The sequence below is a fragment of the Meles meles genome, chromosome 1 (assembly GCF_922984935.1).
Source record: "Meles meles chromosome 1, mMelMel3.1 paternal haplotype, whole genome shotgun sequence".
NCBI lineage: Eukaryota > Metazoa > Chordata > Mammalia > Carnivora > Mustelidae > Meles > Meles meles.
This window is the reverse complement of record NC_060066.1, coordinates 34,409,404-34,435,600: the sequence shown is the minus strand read 5'-3', so window position 1 is coordinate 34,435,600 and position 26,197 is coordinate 34,409,404. Positions and strand designations below refer to the sequence as shown.

The 26,197-nt window shown below is 35.1% G+C and overlaps 1 protein-coding gene across 24 annotated transcripts in view; it reads left to right on the top strand.

Moving 5' to 3' along the window:
• The window catches only part of RIMS2 (regulating synaptic membrane exocytosis 2), a 598,763-nt gene that overhangs the window by 113,355 nt on the left and 459,211 nt on the right, over positions 1 to 26,197 (top strand). For 15 of the 24 annotated variants that reach the window (XM_046014316.1, XM_046014333.1, XM_046014427.1 and 12 more), the window contains 2 exons: positions 7,018 to 7,228; positions 23,031 to 23,042. In XM_046014316.1, the coding sequence (XP_045870272.1) occupies positions 7,018 to 7,228; positions 23,031 to 23,042 (223 nt within the window). The remainder of the gene's footprint in view (positions 1 to 7,017; positions 7,229 to 23,030; positions 23,043 to 26,197) is intronic. The other 9 variants (XM_046014324.1, XM_046014271.1, XM_046014350.1 and 6 more) reach the window with 1 other exon arrangement.

Sequence of the window (26,197 nt, the reverse complement as noted above, 5' to 3'; positions counted from 1 at the left end):
CAAATATTGTTAGAACTCAGTAAGATACAGAGGAAACATTTTGCTCACTAATTTTAGGAACAGAGAGACCATTGATGAACTTTGTGAGAATTAGTAAGTAGACTGGAAACTAGATTAGGTTGGTTGAAGAATGGGGTAAGGAAGCAGAGATAGATTTTTTTTTTTTTTTAATTTATAAATGGGAAGGGAGAGATATGCTCTTCTCAGCAAGGAATCTGAATCTCCTGTTTAGCTCCTTAATCTGCCTGTACACCATTACTAGTACTACCTTTTTTTTTTTTTTTTTTTTTTTTAAGATTTTATTTGTTCATTTGAGAGAGAGAGCAGGAGGGAGAAGGAGAGAGAATCTGTAGCAGACTTCACACTGAGCGTAGAGCCCTATGTGGGGCTTGATCTAGGACCATGAGATCAGGACCTGAGCTGAAACTAAGAGTCTGATGCTTAACCGACTGAGGCCACTTGGGTGCCCCTGTACAGCACCACTTGTATGTATAGTAGTTTTCCACTTTATAGAACTGGAAGGTTGCACACCCCAAATCTCTCTAAATCTTCTCTTGTTACCTCAAATTGTTGTCGTCATGTCCTCCCTGGATTGCATCTCCTTTATCTCTTTTCTCCCCACAGCTGGGACCATTGGATCCCATCCTGCAGCCTTACTGCTCCAGTCTCTGGGATTTCTATAGTTTTCTGTAAGAGGGTTTCAAATAGTTCTTAAAATAGTTCTTCGGGATGCATGATTCCCAACTTTGTGACTAATAGGATGGACCTTCTCATGTGTGAAATGGGGCTTCCACTTCTCCACTGAGACATTCTATTTTAGCACAGTTCCCTTAAGCAGACTGCTTTTTTGTTTCAATGTGCCTTGGTAATTAGACTAGTATTCCCATGCCTCTAGAACTGAAACAACCTTTCGGGTTCTCATATTCCTCTTCCTGCCTTCTCCTTTTCCCAGCGGGGTTCAGCCATTTCCTGAGAGGAATGTCAATCATTGTAAGTGTATCAGCAGGTGTACAATAGAAATGTACAATGTATCTCACACATGGAAAGAGAATTCTTCTACATGGTGCAGGGCTCATCCAGTCGTCCGCTTAAACTCATGCCTGCTCTGGTACACATATTATGGGTAGTGGTGCTTGTTTTGTGTTAGCAGAGCTTCCCTCTTGGTGGAAGATAATCAGGAAAAAAAGTGAGTGTATTATCTGAAGTTACAGAAAAAGTTAAACTGGCATAACTGTTTAACTGTACTGTTATTAGGTGTGAAGTGGGAAGTATGTGTTTATAATTAAGTTGATATAATGGACTCGCTCCATTAAGTTGGTATAATGGACTCACTCATAGAGTTCTATTTTTAATCTAACTACCGACTTTAGGTTGGCACTTTGAAACTAGCTTTCTTTGAAGTCAAGGTTTTTGAGATTTAATTTATTTACAGTGAAATTCACCCCTTTGAGGGATGTACTTAAGTGAATTCTGAAAATACATATAGTTACATATTTACTCCCATAAGCAAGACATAGAACATTTCCTTTACCCCAGAAAGTTCCTTGTGTACGTTTGTATTTCATTCCCTTGCTCTGCCACAGTCCCTAGCAACCATTGGTCTGATTTCTGTCCTCAAAACTTTGCCTTTTCAAGACTATAATATAAATGAACTCATATTGTATAGAGGTGGGCAAACTGTGGCCCATAGACCAAATATGGCTTACTGGCTGTTTTTTTAAAGTGGTGAGTTAAGAATGGTTCTTACATTTTAAAATAATAAAAAAAAATGTAATGATAACATTTTGTGACTGTAAAAATTACATGAAATTAAAATTTTGTGTTTATAAATAATGTTTTGCTGGAACACAGCCATGCTTATTCATTTAGCATGTTGCCAATGGCTGCTTTCTGGATCATACCTTTTATATCCTATTGAAGAAATCCTTGCCTAGCCTACTTTTTAAAATTTTGATTTCCAATTATGCAATGCATTAAAATATAAAAATACAAGTTTTGGGGATATGCTTAGTTTGTATCTTGTGACCTTGCTAAAGCACATTTATTAAAGTAGATTTTTTTATAGTTTCTTTAGGATTTCATATATAGATAATTATGCCATCTGCACACAACTTTTTTTCTCCCCCTTTCCGATCTCTATGCTTTTTTTTTTTTTAAAGATTTTATTTATTTGTTTGACAGACAGAGATCACAAGTAGGCAGAGAGACAGACAGAGAGAGAGGAAGGGAAGTGGGCTCCCCGCCGAGCAGAGAGCCTGATGCGGGGCTCCATCCCAGAACCCTGGAATCATGACCTGAGCCAAAGGCAGAGATTTAACCCACTGAGCCACCCAGGCGACCCCCGAGCTCTATGCTTTTTATTGTTTTAATGCACTAGCTAGGATTTCCAGTTCAATGTTGATTAGGGGTAGTGAGAGAGAACTCCTTGCTTTTTTTCTTGACTTTAGAGGGAAACCATTAAGTCTTTCACAATACAGTATGATATTAGCTGTAGGCTAATTGTAGGTGTAGGCTGTTGAAACCCTTATTGCATTCAGAAAGTTTCTATGTATTCCTAGTTTGCTGAGTCAAGTGCTTTCTCAGTATATTCTGACATAATGATATGATTTTTTCCGCCTTAGTCTGTTAATATGGTGATTTATATTGCTTGAATTTAGAATGTGGAATCAACCTTGCATTTCCAGGACAAGCCTGGTACACCTGTTTGTGATGTATTATCCTTTAATATATTTCTGGATTTGGCTTGATAATGTTGTGTGAGGATTTTTCATCTTCCCATGAGGAATATTGGTCTATAACTTTCCGTTTTATTTATATATATATATATATATATAAATTTATTTGTAAATATTTGTATGTAAATAAATTTACATATATATATAAATTTATTCGACAGACAGAGATCATGAGTAGGCAGAGAGACAGGCAGAGAGAGAGGGGGAAGCAGGCTCCCTGCCAAGCAGAGAGCCTGATGTGGGGCTTGATCCTAGGACCCTGAGATCATGACCTGAGCCGAAGGCAGAGGCTTTAACCCACTGAACCACCCAGGAGCCACCCATTATATTTTTATATGGTTTTGGTATCACAGTAGTGCTGGCCTTAGGAAATTAGTTAGGAAGTGGTCCCTTATTTTCTATTTTCTGGAAGAGATTATGTAAAATTGTGTTAATTCTTCCTTAAATATTTGGTGGAAGTCATCAATAAAGCCAGTGAGCATGAGAGGTGTTTTTGTTTTGTTTTGTTTGTTTGTTTGTTTTAGGTTTTAAACTAGGAATTAAATTGTTTAGTACATATGGGACTTGTCAGTCTTTCTGTTTCTTCTTGAGTGAGGTGTGCCAGTTTCAGTCTTTCGATGAAATAGTCTATTTTATTATAGTCTATTTCTTATGTAAGCTACAGAATTTATGAGCAGAGAATTGTTCATAGTTTTCTCTTGTAATCTTTTGCATTTAATTCTGAGTAACTGTGGAGTCTGTAGCGATGTTCCCTTTATCATTCTTGCTCTAGGTATTTTTTATCTTCTCTCCCCCTCTAATTATTTTGTTTGGAGGTTTATAGATTTTATTGATTTTTTTTTTTTTAAAGAAGCAGCATTTGGTTTCATGAATTTCTTCTATAGTTTAAAAAACTTTTTTTTTAAATGCTTTCTTTGGTTTTAATTTTCTCTTTTTTTGGAAATGGATTTGAGACTTTTTTCTTTTTTTTTTCTTTTTTATTATTTTTTTTTTAATTTGACAGAGAGAGATCGTAAGTAGGCAGAGAGGCAGGCAGAGAGAGTGAGAGGGAAGCAGGCTCCCTGCTGAGCAGAGAGCCCGACGCGGGACTCGATCCCAGGACCCTGAGATCATGACCTGAGCCGAAGGCAGCAGCTTAAACCACTGAGCCACCCAGGCGCCCCAACTTTTTTCTTTTTTGTATAAGCATTTATTTTTATGTGTTCATGTTTCTATATGATACTTTCAAGGAATATCATGCTCCTTCTGCCTAAAGAACTTACTTTAAATTCCTGTGGTTAATGTCTTCAGACAATAAATTCTTTCAACATTTCTTTGCCTGAAAAGTCTTTATTTTCCCTTTTTTAAAAAAAGATTTTATTTATTTATTTGACAGAGATCACAAGTAGGCAGAGAGGCAGGCAGAGAAGGAGGAAGGGAAGCAGGCTCCCTGCCTAGCAGAGAGCCCGATGCGGGGCTCGATCCCAGGACCCTGAGATCATGACCTGAGCCAAAGGCAGAGGCTTTAACCCACTGAGCCACCCAGGCACCCCTTCACTTTATTTTTTGAAACATAAATTCATTGCCCATGGGATCTTGGGTTGGAAGATTTATTCTGTCAGTCCTTCATAGAGATTTTACTCCAAAGTCTTCTCGCTTCCATGGTTTCTGAAAGATGGTCTTCTGTACTTTTATTATTGGTTCTATACATATATCATCTTCTCTGGCTGCTTTCATAGTTTTCTTTGGGTTTTAGCAGTTTGACTATGATGAGTCTAGGTGTGTGTGGATTTGGATTTTGTCCTACAAAGGCTTCTTTGAGGTTCATGTGTCTGTGATTTGGTAACTTTCATTGATTTTGGAAAATTCATGGCCATTATACCTTCAAATATTTCCTCTGTTCTGTTTGCTCCTTCTTTTGGGACACCAATTTCACATGTTAGATCATTTTAGCTCTTGGATGCTCTGTTTGTCTTTTTCTTTCCTTCTCCAACTCTATTTTGTTTGTTTGGATATTTTTTATTGATTTATTTCAAGTTTACTAATCTTTTCCTTAGTTTTTTCAAGTGTATCCCTTAGCCCATCAAAGAAATTCTTCATCTCTGATGCCATGTTTTCTATTTCCAGCATTTTCATGACTCTTACACTTTGTATCTTTCTGCCTCAGTACCCCCTCTGTTCATGGTCTTTGTCCCCCTTTTTCTGTGAATCTTTTACCTTAATAATTATAGTCATTTTCAAGTCTGCCTGATGACTCCAATAATTCCATCAATCTTGTCATCTCTGAATCTAATTGAATTAATTATTTTATCTCTTGGTGATGGGTTGTTTATTCCTTGCTATTTTCCCCTGAGTCTCGTGGTTTTGAATTATATTTATGCCTTAAAGTGGGCATGCCTTTTCTGTCAGACTGTTAGTGTTGGAAATTAAGTCATCATCAGGTCAGAAGTTCAGATAGGTTTGGATTTTGTTGTTGCCATCATTATCTTTAGTGCATCACAGTCTTCAAATTCCTCCCAATTCCTCCAGTAGGCTACTGCTGCATTGTATTTAGGAAGAATGCAGGAGTATCAGAAGTTTTTTTCAGTGTTTGCTACCGCTTCAGCCACTTCCATCTACTTACTCCACAGAGTAACAAATTGCTCTTGCCACTCCCCCTCCCCCCCCCGCCCTTCCCCCAGCAGTAAAGGATTGATGCTTATTTCTTGATTCTAGGTTTGTGGCAGGGGCAAGGGTGTTTTGTTAAGTTTTCCTGCCCTTCATCCTTGATAGGACCTGTCGATCTGGGCCTTATGGATGAGGTTTGCTCAGAGTTCTTGGGCCCTTCTTCCCATAGAAGTCAATCTGCCTTGTATCTCTGATAGGTTTGGGACGGGAATTTCCATCCCTCCCTTAGTTATGAAAGGCCTTTGATTTGAGCAACGGTTGTTGGCTGAAGATGGTTTCCTGTCCCTCTTTCATGGACAGAGGTTTTTTCCCTTTAACCTTTTCCTTAGCTGCAATAGATGCCTTTGCCTTGGGGATGACAGAATTTCCTTCTCTCTGTGGCTTATTGCTTTGATATTTTTAGGAGAGATGGTCTGGGGAATTGTGCCTGTACTCCAGCAGCCACTAGTTAACACTTTTACACCTACACATGTGTACCCCCGAAGAGTTGTTTGTTCTTATGCCCTGCTCCCAATCTTCTTCATAAGTAACGAGTAGAGGCCTGCAGAAAAGTGCTTGTGGGTGAATGTGGGCTTTCCTTGAGTCTGGGCCCCTACCTATTCCAAACTGTCATGTTAGCCTACTACACTTGATCTTTCACAATTTGTTAAAATTTTAACTAATTTCCTCTTACCTGCTTGTAGGGTGGCCCCTCTTTCTCCTCTTCTGCTCTGCCAGTGGTGAAACGGTGTATTTCGTTTCTCTTTGGAGGGGCTTGCTGCTCTTTGGAGTTCATGTTGTTTGCCTTATATCCTCAACTCTCTGATGGGCTCAAGAAAAGTTATGATTTTGTAGATTATGTAGCCTTTTGTCATTTTTAGGTTGGGAGTGACACCATTTACAGCTTTGAAAATCTTAAGCAGAGTTAATTAGAGTTTTAAAACATTTTAAATTTTCCTTTATGAAGATAATGGAAGTGAAACTTTTTATCATGATTTATTTTTAAAGAGTAAATAATACCTTTTTCTAGGCATCTTTTCCCTCATTTTTTTGGTTTTGTTTTTAAGATAAAAATTGGCCTTACTTTTATTTGCACAGCCTTATTTGCTAGGCTTCTAATCTTTCACAATGTTTTTAAAGCCAGCTGATAGCCAGACTGTTGAACAGATTTAAACAATTAGTGAGAGCACTCATCCGGTGTTTTCCCCTCTGTTTGGATTCTTAAGAGCACTCCAGTCGAGAGTTGTCTCAGAGATTTGAAGTTCCTAGGTTTTGGCTATACTGTGTAAGTCAAATCAGCTCAGTCTAATTCTGAAGCTAAACCTTTGAAAAATAATACTTTAAATATTTTAGGGCGTATGATTGAAAATATATTACAAGTGGGAGATAAAAATCTTACAATTATAACTTAAAGAGCTATCTCTATTCGCATGTATTAATTGGCTCTTAAATTACCATATATGTCAGAGGGCAGAACTAGTTACAACACTCTTGTGATGTGCCATGTAGGATGTTATTCAATAGTCAGAAAATTAAATTTTTATTCTTTATTCTCATTTTATGAAATTTTTGGATGCAAAATTGTATATGGATTGTCGTAATTACTGTTTTTGAGACCATCAGGCAACCAAATTTTTCTTATCTGCTTTCTCTGCAGAAAACTTCATCAGCAGTTTGAAATGTACAAGGAGCAGGTGAAGAAGATGGGAGAAGAATCACAACAGCAGCAAGAACAGAAGGGTGATGCCCCAACCTGTGGTATTTGCCACAAAACAAAATTTGCTGATGGATGTGGCCATAACTGTTCATATTGCCAAACAAAGTTCTGTGCTCGTTGTGGAGGCCGAGTGTCATTACGCTCAAACAAGGTACAGAATGAAAATGACACATTATTCTATTACAGTTAAGCTTATAATACAGTTAAGCTAATTGTGAATAAAATAGAGCAGACAATTGAAATTTATATTCAGGTTAACCAATGAACCAAAAAACCTCTAGTGTCTTTATTTTAGATAAAAGAAATTGTTCATTTTTCTTTTCAGTTGAAGGATTTGTCTCATTGTTTATGTCCTTTAGCCTAATGATTTTGTTAGAATCATAGGATCTTAAACTTTCCAAGATGATGAAGATAAATTAGAGATCAATTGGTCTAACTCTTTTATTTTACAGATGCAGAAAACTCATATTCAGGGAGACTAAAGGTCCTTCTTAAAGTCACACAACTGATTAATGTTAGAGCAGTGACACTGCTTTTTCCATTATCGATACATAATTTTATAATTTTCTAGACCTACTCAGCCTTTGACCCCTGTTTTCTTTCCTTTCAAAAGAGGCTCTTCCCACCTTAGAGAGTCTGTGTTTTATAATTTTTATAGCTTTTGAAGCTTTATTACCCTTTATTTTTGTTTTAACATTAATGAAATAAACATTAGACTAAGGAATTTAAAGAAGAAATGTTAAGGAGTTGTTTTCTACTAGATTTTTGTAGTTTATCCATCCACTTTAGGGACTACATGAATGCTGCTCAAGGAATGCTTTGCTGAAATCAGCAAAAACAGTATTATAATGTCTTTCTCAATAAGTACTTTAGAATTTGCATTTATTTCCTCTCTAGTATTTTATCACTCCATTCTTCACGTAGGCGGTTTTAACATAAGAAGCTGATATTTGTACATACATTACTTAAACATAATTATGGGGACTTGTTCTCCTGTGTGATTTCATTTCTCCATTTTCTAACTGTTTCCTGTTTCTCATTGTTTTGTTTTCCCTAGGATTAATAATTTTCTATTTTTTCCTCTTAGTCTTTTCCCCTGGTTTACCTGATTATTTTTCTTTTCCTTGACTACTTCCATTGGCTAGAAACTCCCGCACAGTTCTGAATAGAAGTGGTGAAAGCATACATCCCTGTTTTGTTCTTGATCTTAGGGTGGAAGCATTCAGTTCTTCTCTATTAACTATTATATTAGCTGTTAGCTTTTCATAGATGCTATCTATTCCTAATTTGCTGAGAGATTTTTTTGGTTTATTTGTTTATTTTTATATCAGGAATATATGCTGGAAATTGTCAAACACTTTCCCTCCATCTATTGAAACTAATCATGTTTTTTCTTTCCTTGTTAATGTAGTAATGAACTTCATTGGTTGATTTTGAAATGATAAACCAACTATATTCCTGGGACAAATCCCATTTCCTTATGATGGTTTAACCCTTTTATGTAATAATGAGTTTGATTTATTAAAGTTTTATTTATAGTTTTTGCTTCATGAATGTTAGTGTCTGTAGTTTTCCTTTCTTATAATATGTTTCTTTGATTTTTGGTATCACAGTAGTGCTGTACTGATAAAATGAGTTGGGAAGTATTTCCCTCTCTTCAGTGTTTTAGGGAAGTTTCTGTAGGATTGGTATTAATGTTTTATAGATTTTACCAGGAAAGCCATCTGGGCATGCTGTTTAATTTTGGGGGAGCTTTTAAAGTACAGTTTCAATTTCTTTTAATAGGTATAGAATTATTCAAGTCATTTATTCTTTCTTGAATGAGCTTTGGTGTTTTTCAAGGAATTTCTTCAGATCCTCATAAGTTGTCATATCTATTGGCATAAACCTGTTCACAGTATTCCATTATTATTCTTTAATATCTGTAGATTCTGATGCTACCTTTTTCATTTCTGATATTGGTAATTTACATCTTCTCTCTTTTTCCTGCTTAATTTGGCTAGAAATCTATTAATTTTAATGATCTTCTCAAGTAACTAGTTTTTTGTTTCATTGGTTTTCTCAATTGTTGATTTCATCTTTGATCTTTATTATTTCTTTAATTCTGCTGATTTGGGCTTTAATTTTCTCTTTTTCTGGTTTCCTAGGTGGGAACTGAGGTCTTTGCTTTGAAATGTCTCTCCTTTTCTAATAGTGCCATTACATGCTGCCAGTTTCCCCTAAGTACTTCTTTGGTGACATCCCCCAAATTCTGATATGTTGTCTTTCATTTTCATTCAGTTAAAAATACTTACAAGGGGCGCCTGGGTGGCTCAGTGGGTTAAGCCGCTGCCTTCGACTCGGGTCATGATCTCAGGGTCCTGGGATCAAGTCCCGCATCGGGCTCTCTGCTCAGCAGCGAGCCTGCTTCCCTCTCTCTCTCTCTGCCTGCCTCTCTGTCTACTTGTGATCGCTCTCTGTCAAATAAATAAATAAAATCTTTAAAAAAAAAATACTTACAAGTTTTCCTTTTCTTCTTTGATACATAAATAATTTAGAAGTATGTTATTTATTTTCCACATACTAGGGAGTTTCCAGAGATCTTTAGGATAATGACTTTTAATTTAGTTCTGTTGTGGTCCTAAACATACTTTGAATCCTTTCAAATGTATTCATAATTGTTTTATGATCAGTATATGGTTTATTTTGGTAAATGTGTATGTACTTGAAAAGGATATATATTCATATGTTCTTTAATTTTTTGGTGGAGTGTTTTTAAATGTACTCTAAGTCAAGTTGGTTGATGCAGTTGTTCAAGTCTAGTATATCCTTTTTGATCTTCTGCTTACTTATTTTCTCAGTTAATAAGAGAAGGATATTGAAATATACAACTATACTTGAATTAGTCTCCTTCCTTTTGCAGTTCTATGTATTTTTGGTTTTGTTTTATGTATTTTATTAAGTTCTGTTTTTAAATGCATGAACATTTAGGATTATTATGTTTCTATTAATTAATTGACCCCTTTAAAATCATTATATGTCTTCCTTTTTTCCTGGTAATAGTCTTTGCTCTGAAATCCACTTTGTCTAATCTTAATAAAGCCACTCCAACTTTGGTTTACATTTTTCTCTTTTACTGTAGATTAATTTGTGTCTTCATATTTAAAGTATTTTCTTTATAGACAGCATATAATTGGGCCTTGCTTTCTTATTCAACCTGAAAATCTCTACATTTTAATTGGGGTCTTAGATAATTTATATTTAATCTAATTTCTTATATGATTTGTTTGGTTATATCATTTTCCTTTTTTTCTACTTGTACTATCTGATTTTTGTCTTTGTTTTCTTTTTGTTTTAGTCTCCTTTGAATTAGTCAAGCACTTTTTATGATTTAGGTTATCGCCTTTGTTGCCTCGTTAGCTTTGTGACTCTGTTTTATAGCTTTGTTTGTTTTTCATTTTGTCATTTTATTAATTGCTTCAGGATAGTAGTATAAATCTTTAGTAGTATAAATCTTTAAATTTCATCATCAGTCTTAATTGATAGTATATCATTTTGTGTATAATATAGTATAAGAACCTTCCAACAGTGTATTTCCATTTCTACTCTTTTGGACTTTATGTTATGGCGTGATATATTTTACTTTTACTTATTTTATAACCTGACATTACACAGTTATTCTTTTTTGTTTAAAAAGTTTATATTTTAAGGAGTTTTAAATAATAGAGGAAATATTATATATTTACTGTTGTCTTTATCATTTCTAATGTTATTAATTTCTTCTCATAGATCTATATTTCTGTATGGTATCATATATTACCTGCTTGAAATAGTTCCTTTAATATTTATTGTAGTGTGAGTCTGCTGATGATGAATAAATTTTTTCTGCTGAAAATTTTGCTTTTTTTAAAACTTTTTTCTAGGTGTAGAATTCTAGATTGAGGGTTGTTTTCTTTCAGTATTTTATTTTATTTTATTTTTTTAAGATTATTTATTTATTTCTTTGACAGACAGAGATCACAAGTAGGCAGAGAGGCAGGTGGGGCGGGGGGGGGGGGAAGCAGGCTCCCCGCTGAGCAGAGAGCCCGATGTGGGACTCTATCCCAGGACCCTGAGATCATGACCCGAGCCGAAGGCAGAGGCTTAACCCACTGAACCACCCAGGCGCCACTCTATCAGTATTTTAAAATGTTGTTTCACTGTTTCCAACTAGATGTGTGCTACCATTCTCATCTTTGTTTTTCTGTATGTATGTTCTTTTTTCTGATTGCTTTTTTCCCTAAATATTTATTTATTTATTATTGAGCATGGGGTGGGGGTGCGGAAGAGGGGCAGAGGGAGTCTTAAGCAGACTCCACACTGAGTGTAGAGCCATCTGTGGGGCTCCATCTCACCATCCTGAGATCATGACCTAAGCTGAAACCAAGAGTTAAATGCTCACCCAAATGTACTACCCAGGCTCCCCTGTCTAATTGCCTTTTTTTTTTTTTTAAAGATATTATTTATTTATTTGACAGGCAGAAATCACAAGTAGGCAGAGAGGCAGGCAGAGAGGGGGGGGGGGGAAGCAGGCTCCCTGCTGAGCAGAGGGCTCAATCCCAGGACCCTGGGATCATGACCTGAGCTGAAGGCAGAGGCTTAACTCACTGAGCCTCCCAGGTGCCCTGTCTAATTGCGTTTAAGATAATTCTTTTTATCACTGGTTACATGAAACTTAATTACAATGTTTCTTTGTTTATTTTTCTTCATCTTTCTTGTGTTTGTAGTTTTTTGAACTTTTTTGATTTGTGAGTTTATAGTTTTTATAGGGTTTTGGAAAATTTTGGCCATTATTTCTTCAAAAAAAATTTTTTTAATGTACAATGTATTATTTGTTTCAGGGGTACACATCTGTAATTCATCAGTCTTACACAATACACAGCACTCACCACACCACATACCAAATATTTTTATTGGGCTTTCTTTCTCTCTTTTCCTTTAGGAACTCTCGTTACCCATATATTAATTAGACTGCTTGAAGTTGTTTTATAGCTCACTTATGTTCTTTTCATTAAACCAAATTTTATTTTTCTTTTTGCTTTTCATTTTAAATATATTTTATTGTTTTGCTTTTGAGTTTACTCATCTTTTTTTTTTTTGCAATATCATATCTGCTTTTTTTTTTCATCTCAGACATTGTGTTTATGTCTAAATTTCAATTTTGGACTTTTAAAAAATATCTTCCATGAGCTACATAAGTTTTTGTACATATAGAATAAATGCTCTGTAATTACTGTTTTGATGTTCTTTTCTGCTAATTTCAACATCTCTGTCTCAGTTTTTAGTTGGTTTTGATTGATTGTTCTCATTATGATATGTGTTTTCCTAACTCTCTCCTGAGTACTTTAACCAATTTTGTGTGTGTTTATTCGACATGAATTAACAGTTCTTCCAGTTTTGGTGGTAGAAACACCCACTGTTTTCTCTAACCCTTCAGATGACTTTTTTCACATGCGTGCTCACTCATCATTACCAGCTGAATACTTGAAGGGAATCCCTGCAGATCTATGGGGTTCTCCCTCTGCAGTTTTTTCTTCTCTGGTAAGCTGGCTTGTGAAATGCAGTTGTGTTGGCCTCCTCACAGTGTTTGTTCTCAGTTAGTTCTCTTCACTTGAGGATATTTGCCAAGCAAACTGCTGCCTGGAAAGTCTCTCAAGCAATAAGCTGGGACAGTTATAGAGCTTATCTTGTTTGTTTCCCATATTTTAGCTATCTCTGTGCTTTTTTGCCTGATGCCCAGTGTCTTGAAAACCACTTTTTCATATGTTTTTCCCACATTATGTTTGATTGCTAGGCAAGTGGAGAAATCTTGTTCTTGCTACCCCATTTAGGCCACAAGTAGAAGTCTCTAATGAATCAGATTATAGGCTTGATTATGTATTTTCTGGTTTCTAATGCATAGTCACTTTATGCTGAGCAAAGTTTTAGTTAGTAAATTAAATACAGTGAAAAATTGGAAATCCCCTTGAAAGTCTATTTTATTGTAGTCAACTATAGAACTCAGTATGTTGTGGATTAGCCTGGTGGATGGTTTGTGGAAGAAAGAAGGAACCAGAAGTAGTATTTCCCGTTTTTCTCATATTTTTTCTTATATTTGAGGCAAGTATTAGGGGAATAAAACATAAGAAAAAATAATCTAGATTTTAGCTCAAAGAGTATAACTTTGGATTTCTTTATTAGTTTTTCTACATTTTCATTCATAATCTACTTGAGGAAGAAATCCTTTGTATGATATGTATAAAGGTTGTCTATATTCTAAGTGAAAAAGTATTGAGTTCAATTTCCCTTTTTAAATTGGATCATTGTATGTGTGCTTGGTTGCCTTATGTAATAGAAGAGGCTTTTACTCTCAATAGATGCTGAATACACTTTTTGATTTATCATAGCCCCAAAGGATTAAGCTCAGTGAAATTTGTTCAGACAATTTTTACGAAGTAGAATAATGAGAATACAAGTATTTTATAGCTTAAAATTTAATTATAAAGCATTTTAAAATTATTTTAGTAATCTTCTATGAGATTAAGATAAAAGAGTCTTTTGTTTTAATTTTGAGGCTCTTTCATGTGGAGCCATCCTTAACAATTAATTAACTCTTTTGAGGTTCATTTATGATTCAGCAAGAATAAATGTAGTGCAGGACATATGGAAATACCAATACAATATGTTTTTATGAAATATTGCTTTCATTTATTTCCTTTTAAGATGACACCCCCTGTAAATTAAAGCTTTATATTTAGTTCAGATTTTAAAATAATGACTTCATAAGGAAGAAATTATTTTGTAATCATAGAATGAGGATTCTAATAGGGCAGACATGAAAGGTAATTTACAATGAGGATTATTTTAAGCCTCAAAGGGTGTCAACATTAATTTTTTCTTTCTTTTGCTTTTTGGTGGGAAAAATAGATTACCATTTGCTTAAAAGATATCTAATTTTGAAAAAGTAAGTAATACACGTTTTTCAGAATTGTATTAATTTACAAATATGATAGATGTGATTTTTTTCTTTATTATAAATTATCAGATTTGACACAGAATGAATCCTAACTTTTAGAATGATTATAAAAACAAATGGTCATTAAGCAAGTCCCTTAAAATATATTGACATACATTGTTCAATATATCATATGATTAAGAGTGAAATAATATAGACATTTCTACTGTATAACCATGTCATTATCATTTATATGAATGATTTTAATGATTAATTCTTAAATTGTGCACTGAGAGATAAAATAATGATTAGAATATTTCTGCAGTCCTTCAGGTAGTTCTTTCTTTTTGAGAAATTTCCACTCACAGGACATCTGGGTGGCTTGGTTGGAAGAACATGCAACTCTTGATCTCAGGGTTGTGAATTTGAGCCCCCAGCTCGGTGTAGAGATTACTTAAAATAAATAAATAAAATTGAAAAAAAATTTCAGGTCACTATGATTATGAGCGAGTCTTTAGCTAGTGTGCTTGTGCAATATACAATCAGTTCCCATATGCCCAAGGCAAGCACATCATATATGAATTTTCTTCTAAATGTCATAGAAATACTATATACCAGTATATCAGGAAACACTTAACATTCTCCAGGAGGAGGCTGGCTTAAGTTGAGATGAAGAATCGCGTTTTGTTTCTGTCCTGGTGTTGTATGACTTTGGTATGACATGTCATTTCATGTCTTAGTGCTTCTGTTTCAAAATCTGTAAAACAAAAGCATCAGTTTGTGATTTCTAAGGTCTCTTCTGGGTTCAACATTTTATAATTTTAAAATTTAAAATTTAAAAATTTAATTTTAAAATTCAAATTTTAAAATAGATAACTCATGTAGTGCTTGAAGTACCAGAAAGTATGTTCATATAGCCAAATATATTTACTGCTTAAATAATTTTTAGGAAGGAACTGAGAAACTCCATTAATTCTCTTATGTTACTGTATCTAGTACACTGTGCGTTAAGCTTTGGTTTTTATCCTATCCCACATTTATGGAACATGAGAGTGTTGAAGGCATCACTGTTTTAGTAAACTGTGTTCATAGGAATTTGAGAGCTGGGTAGCAGCTAGTTATAATTCCAATTATTAGAACTATTATAACTCTATATAATTCTAAGTATTAGAATTATTATAATTCTATATAATTCTAATTATCAGAATTACATAATTCATAGGACTACCCTTAAGCCAATGACTGCATCAGGTGGATCTTCAATTTTAAGCCTTTAGGTTCAGTGATGTAGAATGTGTGAGAATATTATTTGAAATGGTTGTTGAATTTAAAAGGAAGAAGAATTATTTTCCCTCATTGATGTAAGCCTCCCTAATGGTACAACATAATATATATAGTAACTGTGAGAAACAGTCTAACTTGCAGAGCCTTAGGACATTTTATACTTCCTCATGCATATCACCATCCTGGGAGGAGGCAAAATCATGTTGCAAATGGAGCGTAAGGAAAGACATTTTCAGCGAAGTTTACATGAGCTCATTCCTTCTCCACACGGCATCTTTTATAGTTACTTACCTGGCTCCGCCCCCACTTCCATCACCTGTAGAGCATGATTCAGTGTTGGTAATATTACCTAGAAGAGCTAAGAAGTTTACAAAATCTCTTGTAGTTACAGTTGGGATTGTTTCCCTTCAGGAATCTCTGGATGATTCCATAGGCATTTTATACTCTGAGGTATATGGCAGTAGGCTTGAGAGTGAGGTAGTGTACACTTGCTGTGGAAGGAAGGCTTTCTGGAGAGTAGATGAGTGTGAATAACTTAAAGGACAAAAATTTCCTTACGTATTCTTTCATTTTTTTCTTAAAATTGATCTACCTGAGAACATTTCTGTTTTGTGGAATTTTCTTTGTAACTCACTTTTTTATAATTGCTCTTATGCTCTTCAAATCAAATGCCTGCTCCTTAACCCAACGTAATGTGAACCTAGTCTTTATATAATGGATTGCCTCAGGATGTAAGAATTTCTGGGGCACGAAACAAAGTGACAAGTCTAGAATGTCTTGTCTTGAGGGAGAGTTCCTTGAGGGCAAAGCAGTTAGAGATTTTGTAAGAACTATAGAAAGTAGAAGCATCTTATTTCTTGAAGGCAAGCGGACTTCTGGTGGGACTCTGTTGCCTTATGTCTCTTTTTTAGAATTAGAACTTTGAAGTGAAATGATCGTGGTGGCCCATAATGCCACATTTATTTGCATTTAAAAATGAAGTTGGGCTCTTTGAGAAAAAAAAACATATTTGTCTGATGGTTTCTCAATGTGGCTTGGTTTTCCAAATAGGATATGTAGTAGGTATTTTCCATATAATGAATGAGGTAAATCTGCAGCTCCAGGATTTGATCAAAGTGTAATTGAAACATACCTACAATATACAACACATCGGAAAATGCATCCTTTCTAACTATTTAAACTTAAAATTTAAATGTTATCCTAAAAATGTGTGAGGGGTACATGGTTTTAGGAGTTTATTTTAGAGAAAAGAAAAAATATATTTAGACTACTGATATATAATAGGTGCATAGGTATCCTTGATTAATGGCATATTGTTAACCAATACTTGGTTCATGTGCATTTGAAAGCTTGCTATCTACTGCTGTATACTTGCTCCTAACCACTTGGTGAGAAAGAAAGAATCCTGCTCAGTACCTAATATCCTCATCAATAAATGAAGTAAGCTCCTTATCGGTGGATAAGATGAGCACCAGGTTCAATAGATTTTACTTAGCTTATACGGGGAAGATTAATAATAGCATCTGCAATGAATTCTAATCATAAAAGTAGACTATACGGTAGTTTAATAGATAAAGATTCAGGCTATCACCAAAACTGCAGCATAGTTAAAAAGACACTAGGTAGGGGAGCACAAAGGAAGGGAATACAGACAATATGTGAGAGGAGGGTTAGAAATAGTTATGAATTCCTCTATCCTTTTTAGGTAGAATACACAGTAAATCTCAATTCTTTTTCAAACAATCCCAAGAAAATATTTAGCTTCAAACATAAGCAAAAGAATAAATGAGCTCTTATCTGAAACAATGTTTTTTTTTTTTTTAAATTTTCAAGTTAAAAATAATCCTGATCCATAAAAAGAAAAAGCATCAGGGGTCACAAAGGAACATTTGGAGGTGACAGATATGTCTGTTAACTTCATTGTGGTGTTGGTTTCTTGGATGTATTCAGATGTTTAAACTCTTCAAGTTGTATATGCAAATATATGCTTTTTTTATATATATATCTAAATGAATCAAAGTGTAACCCAATTGGAAAAAATAAAAGGACATAAGATTCTTCTTTTGAAGAAACGCTGTCTTTTTAGTTCCCTTTCAATGAATACATTAGAATATCACTAATGTCACTTGGGTCAGAATAGGCTGTGTATTTTATATCACTGGAACAACCCCTAGATCTATTCCTTCTGTAACTTTCAAATTTTGAACGGCACCACTATCTACTTTGTCCCTTAAACCAGAAAACCAGGAATACTTTCAGGGCTTTGTCTTTATCTATCACCCATCTTTACTCACAATGTTTGGAGATGATCATTTCCTCACTACCTTTATGAACTACTAACTGCGGTCTTATTTGGGCTTTTCTTTCACCTGGACTGATGTTAGTTTCCTCATGGGTCTCTCTGCTCTTGTCTCGATTCCTCGTACACATACTTCACATATTGCTGTTGTGATATTTGTAAAATGCAAATCTGATCATTTTACCTTCTGCTTAAAACCTATTTAATGACGACTCATTTTTTGATGACTCATGAAGTCATTATGACTCCTGACGTTGCTTTTTTTTAAACAATGTATTTTATTGTTTAATTTTTAAAAGATTTTATTTATTTATTTGACAGAGAGAGAGATCACAAGTAGGCAGAGAGGGAGGCAGAGAGGCAGGCAGAGAGAGAGGAGGAAGCAGGCTCTCTGCGGAGCAGAGAGCCCGATGCGGGGCTCAATCCCAGGACCCTGAGATCATGACCTGAGCGGAAGGCAGCAGCTTAATCCACTGAGCCACCCAGGCGCCCCGACTCCTGACGTTTCTAATGGCATACAGTGCCCTCTGATTCGTACCTTGCCTAACTCAAGGCACGCGCTTCACTCCATTCTATAAGCCCCAGTCAAACTACACTCTTTGTATTTTTTCATAAATTATTACTGCCATTTATCTCTTAAGCTTTTGCTTACCCTGCCACTTTTACCCTGTAATCTGAATTACAGCTCTGCTTTCCCCTAGACTCCGTTCCTACCCGTAACCCTTATTCACCTGATGAACATTTACTCATTTTTTCCGGATTTAAGCATCATCTCCCCATGACGCTTTCTTTGGGTAACTCATGTCAATTAAACACTCACTCTTTTGTGCTGCTGTGGATGCTGAACACTTCTAATCTAGTACTCTTTGTATTTTATTATTAGGTGACTCTATTTCTCTCAGTCCCCTCCTTTACTGTAATTTATCATCTTTTTTTTTTAAGATTTTTATTTATTTATTTGACAGAGAGAGAAATCACAAGTAGGCAGAGAGACAGGCAGAGAGCCCGATGCGGGGCTCGATTCCAGGACCCTGAGATCATGACCTGAGCCGAAGGCAGTGGCTTAATCCACTGAGCCACCCAGGCGCCCCTGTAATTTATCATCTTATTCTGGGATAGGCATTATCTTTTGATCCAGATCCTTGCTGCAGCTCAGCACTATGACAACGTTTTTTTGAAGATGGCAGTGCAAACTTGCGAACGAATGAATAAAAAAGATAAACTGCATAAGCACTATGCAATTGTTGCAATTCTTGGAAGACGGGATTAGACTTTACAGAGAAGATGGAGTAATATTGTACTGGTGTGAGGGGTGATTTAGGATTGGTTATAAAGGTAGGCAAGAAGAGAGAGACATGATGGTAGTTTAACTATGGAAAGTATATCACATTGATATAGAGGGAGGGATCTATCTTTCTGGCAGTACAGAGAAGGAAGCAGTAGGAGAAAGACTGACTATCTAGAGATTTTATTGATTTATTTGAGAGTGAGAGAGTGAGTGAGAGAGAGCATGCGAGCGGGGGAGGAGCAGAGGGGGAGGGAAAAGAAGGGGGAAAGAATCTCAAGCAGACTCTGTGCTAGAAATGCAGAGCCCAGTGCAGGGCTCAGTGTCGTGATCCTGAGATCATGACTTGAGCCGAAATCAAGACCCCGATGCTTAACCGACTGAGCCACCCAGGCACCCTGTGATTGATATCTAGAGGAGGAGTCTGAGGGAAACTGACATTCGTTTGGCAGGTGACTGGGGAACTAATAATGGAAAGTTACATAAAGAATAGTCACTGATAGATGATAATGAGAAGGTATTTATTTACTTACTTCATAAATAAATAAATTTATTTATTTACTTGAGGTGATCTTCAGGAGAGGCAATGGAAATTAGTTATTAGCAGAAGTGGTAAGATAGTAAGGAGGGCCATAGGGAGAATGATTATGGGGATAAATGGTGAGTATAAAATTATTTGAAAATAAAATACGTTTTTAATAGCTTTTTAAAAGAACTTTTAAATATATGTTTGTACTATTAAACTTTAAATAAATAACTTTTGGACATATTTTTAAGTTATTAGAGTTTTGAAGTCTAGTAAATATGACCTGAAATAATTTATTGATCATTAAATACACTCTTAAAGAGGAGCTAGGGGCTGAGGGAGAGGGAGAGAGAGAATCTTAACCAGGCTCCACATTTAGCCTGGAGCCCAACATGGGGCTCGATTTCATGCCCCTGAGATCATGACCTGAGCTGAAATCAAGAGTTGGACGCTTAACCAGCTGAGCCACCCAGGTGCCCCTAAAGAACATTTTAAAATTCAAATTATCCATGTGCTTCAAATAAAAATATTTCTCCACAGCAAGTTATTTCTTATATTTCATGTATTTATATTTTATATTTCAGAATATAATTTTTTTATATTTCATCACTCTTTGCCCTGAGATCCTTGACAATATTTTATATTTATACATTCCCTTTGATTTTCACGCAACTCAATTCCGGTTTACTAATGAGCCTTATTTCACTTCTGACAAATAAAGTGACAGTGAAACTTCTGACTTAATTGTATTACTAAAATCTGATTAGAAAGTAAAATCTGGGGGCACCTGGGTGGCTCAGTGGGTTAAAGCCTCTGCCTTCGACTCGGGTAATGATATCAGGGTCCTGGGATCGAGCCCCTCATTGGGCTTTCTGCTCAGCGGGGAGCTTGCTTCCTCCTCTCTCCCTCTTTGCCAGCCTCTCTGACTTGTGATCTCTGTTTGTCAAATAAATAAATAAAATCTTTAAAAAAAAAAAGAAAGTAAAAATTTGTTTTGAATTTCTTTTCTTGGAAAGCTTGCTAGTACAAAGAGAAGGGCCATTTTGATTAGGGGTCATTCTTCCTTTTCTTCTAACAATTTCCTAGGGGGATTTTATGGACTCCTATAGCTTCAAATACTGTGTACATGTTGATGATTTACAGATATGATTTCACTAGCTAGATTAGTCTTTTGAGCTCCAGATCCACCTATAGAGTTCCTACTGAAAAATCTCTGTTTGCATGTATTAATTGGCATCTCAAATTCACCTTGTCTGTACCTGAATTCATTATTTTCCAAGTGTGTTTCTCATGTTTCTTCTTTCAAGGAATGGTTCTTTCCAGTTGTCCAAGCCAGACTCGTGAGTCCTCCTCTACTTCTTCATTCAAGTATTAATAGCCTTACTTCTCAGTATCTCGTAAATCAGTCTACTTCTCTCCATTTCTCTTGCTACTATTGTAGGTCACACTACTCTCATGTTTGTTTCTTACCCCAAAATTTCAATATCTTTTTTTTAAAAAAAGAATTTATTTATTTATTTGAGAGAGTGAGAGAGCACATGAGTGGGAGGAGGGGCAGGAGATGGGGAATCAGGGAGCTGGACCTGGGGCTCAATGCTAAGACCCTGGGATCATGACCTGAGCCGAAGGTAGATGGTTAACTGGGCCACCCAGACACCCCATATTTTGGTATCTTCTTAATTGTTCTCTCAGCTTCCAGATTTGTTTCCTTCCAATCAGTGTGCACTTTGTCACACAGTTGAAGACTCAGTCAGTAGTAGGTAATGATATTATGCCTTATTCATAAATCATATGATAAGTTTTTTGTTTATTTTTTATTCCTGTTGACAGATAATAAAGATATGATGGCAGGAGTATTTCATAATGTTTTATAGTTAAGTTTTTCATGTATATGTTATAGCTGAAATTTAATGTACCAGTTCAGAGGAATTAACTTGGCAAATTCGTTAGTTATAACTCCATTTTGTTTCATTTTTTAAGTTTCTACAGTGTGAATTAATTTTCATTAAAGTGTGATGCTTTTAGTTATTCATGGACACTTCAGTTCAAACATATCAGTTATAATCTAGTCATTCCCTCATACTTGAATTCCAAATATACCAGTCTTGTTTGTGCTTTTGTGCTTTTTGCTTATTTCATGTTCTTTGCATAAAATATTCTTCCTTACTGGTCTTGCTTGACATTCTCTTCTTTAAAGACCTGCTTACATCTCAGAAACTTTGTCTTAATCCTTTTTCATAAAGTCTTGTTATCTCCTCCGTCATTCCTGTTTCTATAGTGCTTTGTTGTTTTCCTGCTTTCAGAGATCTCTCCATTCTGCATGGTTTTCTTTCTCTTACTACATTTAATTCTTTGATGGCAGAAACTGTCTTACTTAGTTTTTATGTCCCAGAAATCTAGTTTAGTGCATGATACAAATAAACTGAGTGCTTCATAAATGATTTTTGTTGGACTAAATGATTAGCAATAGATGTCCTGGATGGTGCACAATAGCTTTTATATGATCTTTACCATTTGTAACAAATGAAGCAATCAAGAGCACAGTATAATGTAAAGAATGCATTTCTGTACCTTCTAGGCAATATCCTATGTTTCAGTAGGTTAGAATATTAGATACAGAACTCATGCCAGGCACTGTATTGAGAACTTTCCATGTTATTTTATTTCAGAAAATCCTATAAAATAAATATTGATTCCCTATTTTGCAGATAAAGGCTTAGAGAGTTTAAGAAAATTACACAAGGTATACAGGTAGAAATGTTACTTAAAAAAAAAAGGTGGAATTTTAAGATAGGTCTCTCTTAGTCCTTCCTCTTAGTCACAAGTACTATATACGGCCAACCATAACTTCAGAGAAGCAGTGATACTTCAAAACACATGATTTTAATTTTTAATTTATATGTTCTTATATCAGATCATTATTATTATGTTACCACTTTTACAGTTATCATTATATTTAAGTAACGAGAAATGCAACAGTTTTTAACTATATCTAAATGTGTTCCCTTGACCAAATCATGCATCTTGCCATTTTATTAATCAATAGTGTCTTATCTTTAATTTTTTTCTAATTTTTAAGTTTTAGTTGTAAAGGTTAGAAGGCTTCTCAATTAATGGGACAGAAATAACTTTTAGAAGCAATATGCATAATTCATATAAAATTTTATCTACTTTTGAACAGTATATGATGAAATTAAAGATAAACAGTGATGCTGTGTTTTATTGTCTCTGTACTTAAAAAGCTATTTTCTTTAACATTTTCAGTTTCTCTCTTTGGATTAATTAAGTATTTGATTGGGATTTTATTTATGGAAAGAATATCTTCATTTTTCTGATATTTGTATATTTAATTGCTTTTATATAAACTATTGTTTATATATCTTTATATATTCTAGTATATGGCATGCTCTTGCTTGAAATGTGTGGAAAAAATTTTCCTTTTAAAATGTTTATATTTCAGTCAAAATGTAACAGACTTTTTCAGAATTTTTATTTCACTAACAAACTCTTAAAAACTCTTCCTTGTTTTAAGAATGGAATTAATTATTATTTTTTTTGTTTTGTCTTTTCTGTCCTTTCTAACTTGCTTTCGTGGATTTCACACCAGGAGGACAAAGTGGTTAGAGTCTTTTTTTTCTGTCTAATATTATTTTTTTCTTGCGTTATTATTGCTAATTTTAATTTGTTAGCTATATTTAATTTATACACTTCTAAGTGTTTTGTTACAGTTGTAGTGCATGGTAATTGCTATATGTTGTTATATTTTGAGCATGCTATCTGATTTTACTGATAAACACATTTTATTATATTATATTATAGATGAAAATTTGATTACTTTATTTGACTCTTAAAAAAGCTTGCCTCTTTGGTTTCATATTTTTTTTAAAGGAAATATTCTAGCATTCTTCATTGTGATAAGAATTTCTTTCATCTTATTACGGTTCTCTAAACTCATTGTATTGGTCAGAGTTTTCAAGTTTCTGAGTTAATATAAAAATTTAATCTTTGTAATAATGAGTCTCAATAACATTGAACATGGATTTTCTGAAGTGTATGTTTATAGTTGATCTGAGCATTTGATATATTTTTATTTTTCTTAATAATATGTTTTAGAGATTGGCAAAATTAGCTATCTTATATCCTCATATTGGATATTAGATATAATTATAATTTTAAAATACTCAGGTATATAGAACTTGGCCAGAGGCAGGATTTGAATAATCTGCTAATGTCTGCAGAAGTCTGATTTGGGTTTGGATCTGCTCAGGAGACTGGTGACTTCCTGCAAACATAGATAAAATCTTCCTATTCTGATTCTTTTGATGAGTCATACTAAAACTTGAGGTCTTTTCAAGCGTTCCAAATTCAAATTGGCATAAAACCCAAAGAGAGCTCCTTTAGCTGTTATCTTCCAACAGTACCTTCTTTTTTGTTGGTTGGAGCATTTTTATTCTGTTTAGTTTTCAGTTACTTGGTTGGGATAATATGAGTGTTGGCAAATACTGATATGGGTTTAAAATGAAATCTCTGAGCAGAAGAAAAGATACTGTGACTTCCTTCTTCTTTTTTTTTAAGCTATAGGAATTCTACTAAATTTTTAAGGCTGTTTTGAGGATATACAGGCAATTATTGTAGAACCTGCCCAGACTGTACATCATCCTCAGTGCAGGGCAGGTTCCCTAGAGAACCCACCAGCTTTCCACCAGCCAACTTTATTAGTGTAAGTCAGGCAATTCAAAACCTTTAGAATCTCTCGTGCTACTTTTGTGTGCAGAGTTAACGCAGGCTACATAATAGTTTGATTGTCATCTGTAGTTTTCATAATGAATTCTGACACCTATCCCAGAAATGAGACTTTCAGTAATAACTTAGTTACCAAAATCACATTCATGTACTGACAAGATTTCATAATATAACAGTTTGTATTTTAAACCACGGAGAGGCTAACAGATAAAAGTATGTGAATTTTATGTGGGGTTGGAACATTGCAAATAAAATTCAACAGGACTTTTTAATGACACTCTTTTATGCAGCCCTGTTTAATAGAACTTTCACCAACGATGACTGTGTTTTATATCTTTAACATCAATGCAGAAGGTTCTCATCACAGGTAGCTATTGAACCCGTGAAATGTGCGTGTGGCTGAAGAACTGTAATGGAAATTTTATTCAATTTTAATTAAACTTAAATAGCCATATATAGCTAGTGGCTAAAGAAACCCCAAGCATGGGTAGCAAATGTCCTATGACTAGTCAGCCCTTACGGCACTACCCTGACCTCACAGTAGCCGTGTGATGTGTAGACTAGTCATGGAGATACAAGCTGTACAGAATGCAGGAAAGCAGAGACTCGCCAGGGCCAGTCTCTTATGCAGCCCAGGAGAATAATGGACAAGGGACACCCTCCCAAAGGGCAGAACCAGGGGACATGAATGACAACAGTCAAGGGAGACAGATGAATCAGGGGCTACCAGATAGGGTGACCAAAGAAATGAAGGTATGTCCATGTAGGGATTGCTGGGTGCTATACAGTTGACCACTGTATCTTTTTGATTCTTCCTGTGTTGGATGAGTTTCTGTTGCTGTCACTCTGTTCTTTCTCCATCATTGTGTATTGAGTGTGTTGGGAACAGGTAACTTGGCTTTCAGTGTGTAGTCAGTGGTTTACAATGAGGTACACTTGACTTTGATGGAAAGATTTGCGCTACCTCAGAGATCCTGGATTCAGAGCCAGATTTTGTAACTAATGAGACTTTGGGATTGTCTCCTTTTGGGAGGGAGCGAAATGTGTTATGAGTAATGTGTATACGCGCGTGCGCGCGCGTGTGTGTGTGTGTGTGTGTGTGCGCGCACATGTATACATACATATATTATGCATACATATATATATATACATATAAACATGTGTGTATGTATATATGTACACACACATGTGGACTGTTGACTCGTTGAAGAGCAGACTGTTCTAGAACCTGTTCAATGGCTAGCCTCACTTCCTTCTCTCTTGCAACCCCCAATGGAAGGACCCAAAAAATATAAAAATTTCTAGATTTCTCTGCAACTGGGACACAGTTCTGTGGCTGTGACACAGTTCTAGGAAATGAGGTGTAAGAAAATTTATGAAAGCTTCTAGAAAGTCATGATAAAGAATGAAAGATGTAGCTGGCACTACTTTTTTTTTTTTTTTTTTTTTTTTTAAGTGGCACTACCTTTTAATGCAGAAGTGTTATCTTGGGCTTTACCAGCCCTTGTGAAGATGAGGGAAAAGCCAAGAGTATTGGAATCATGAGGCGCATGACCTTTTCTGAGCTCCTGGTTTAATAGTATTGGACAGCTTTCTTCAATGTGAGAGAAGTACCCATCCTCAATTAATTCTTGTCACTAGAGTTCAGATTTTCTGTTACTTTTAGACAAAAGCATTCCTATAATAGAAACCTTAGTAGAGATGTAATGTGCACCAGGGAAACGCTGCAAACATCCGGTGTTCTTCAGAAATATGGAACTGGAAGAAAGAAATATGTGTTGATCACTGTCTAGATACTAATCTATTTGCTTTTGCCTCTGTAAATGTTTGAAGACTTAGGGTCACTTAACATGTCTGCTTATATATTATATATAAATTATTTCAGGTTACAGATGGTAAATTAATGTGAATGTGTTGGTTTTAGAGAGAATATTTTCTTAAATATGAATTTATCCTATTTCACATGGAATCAAAGAAAAAGGGATCGAATTATTTTTTAAAATAAAATTTGGATGTTTCTTTGAATTTTGT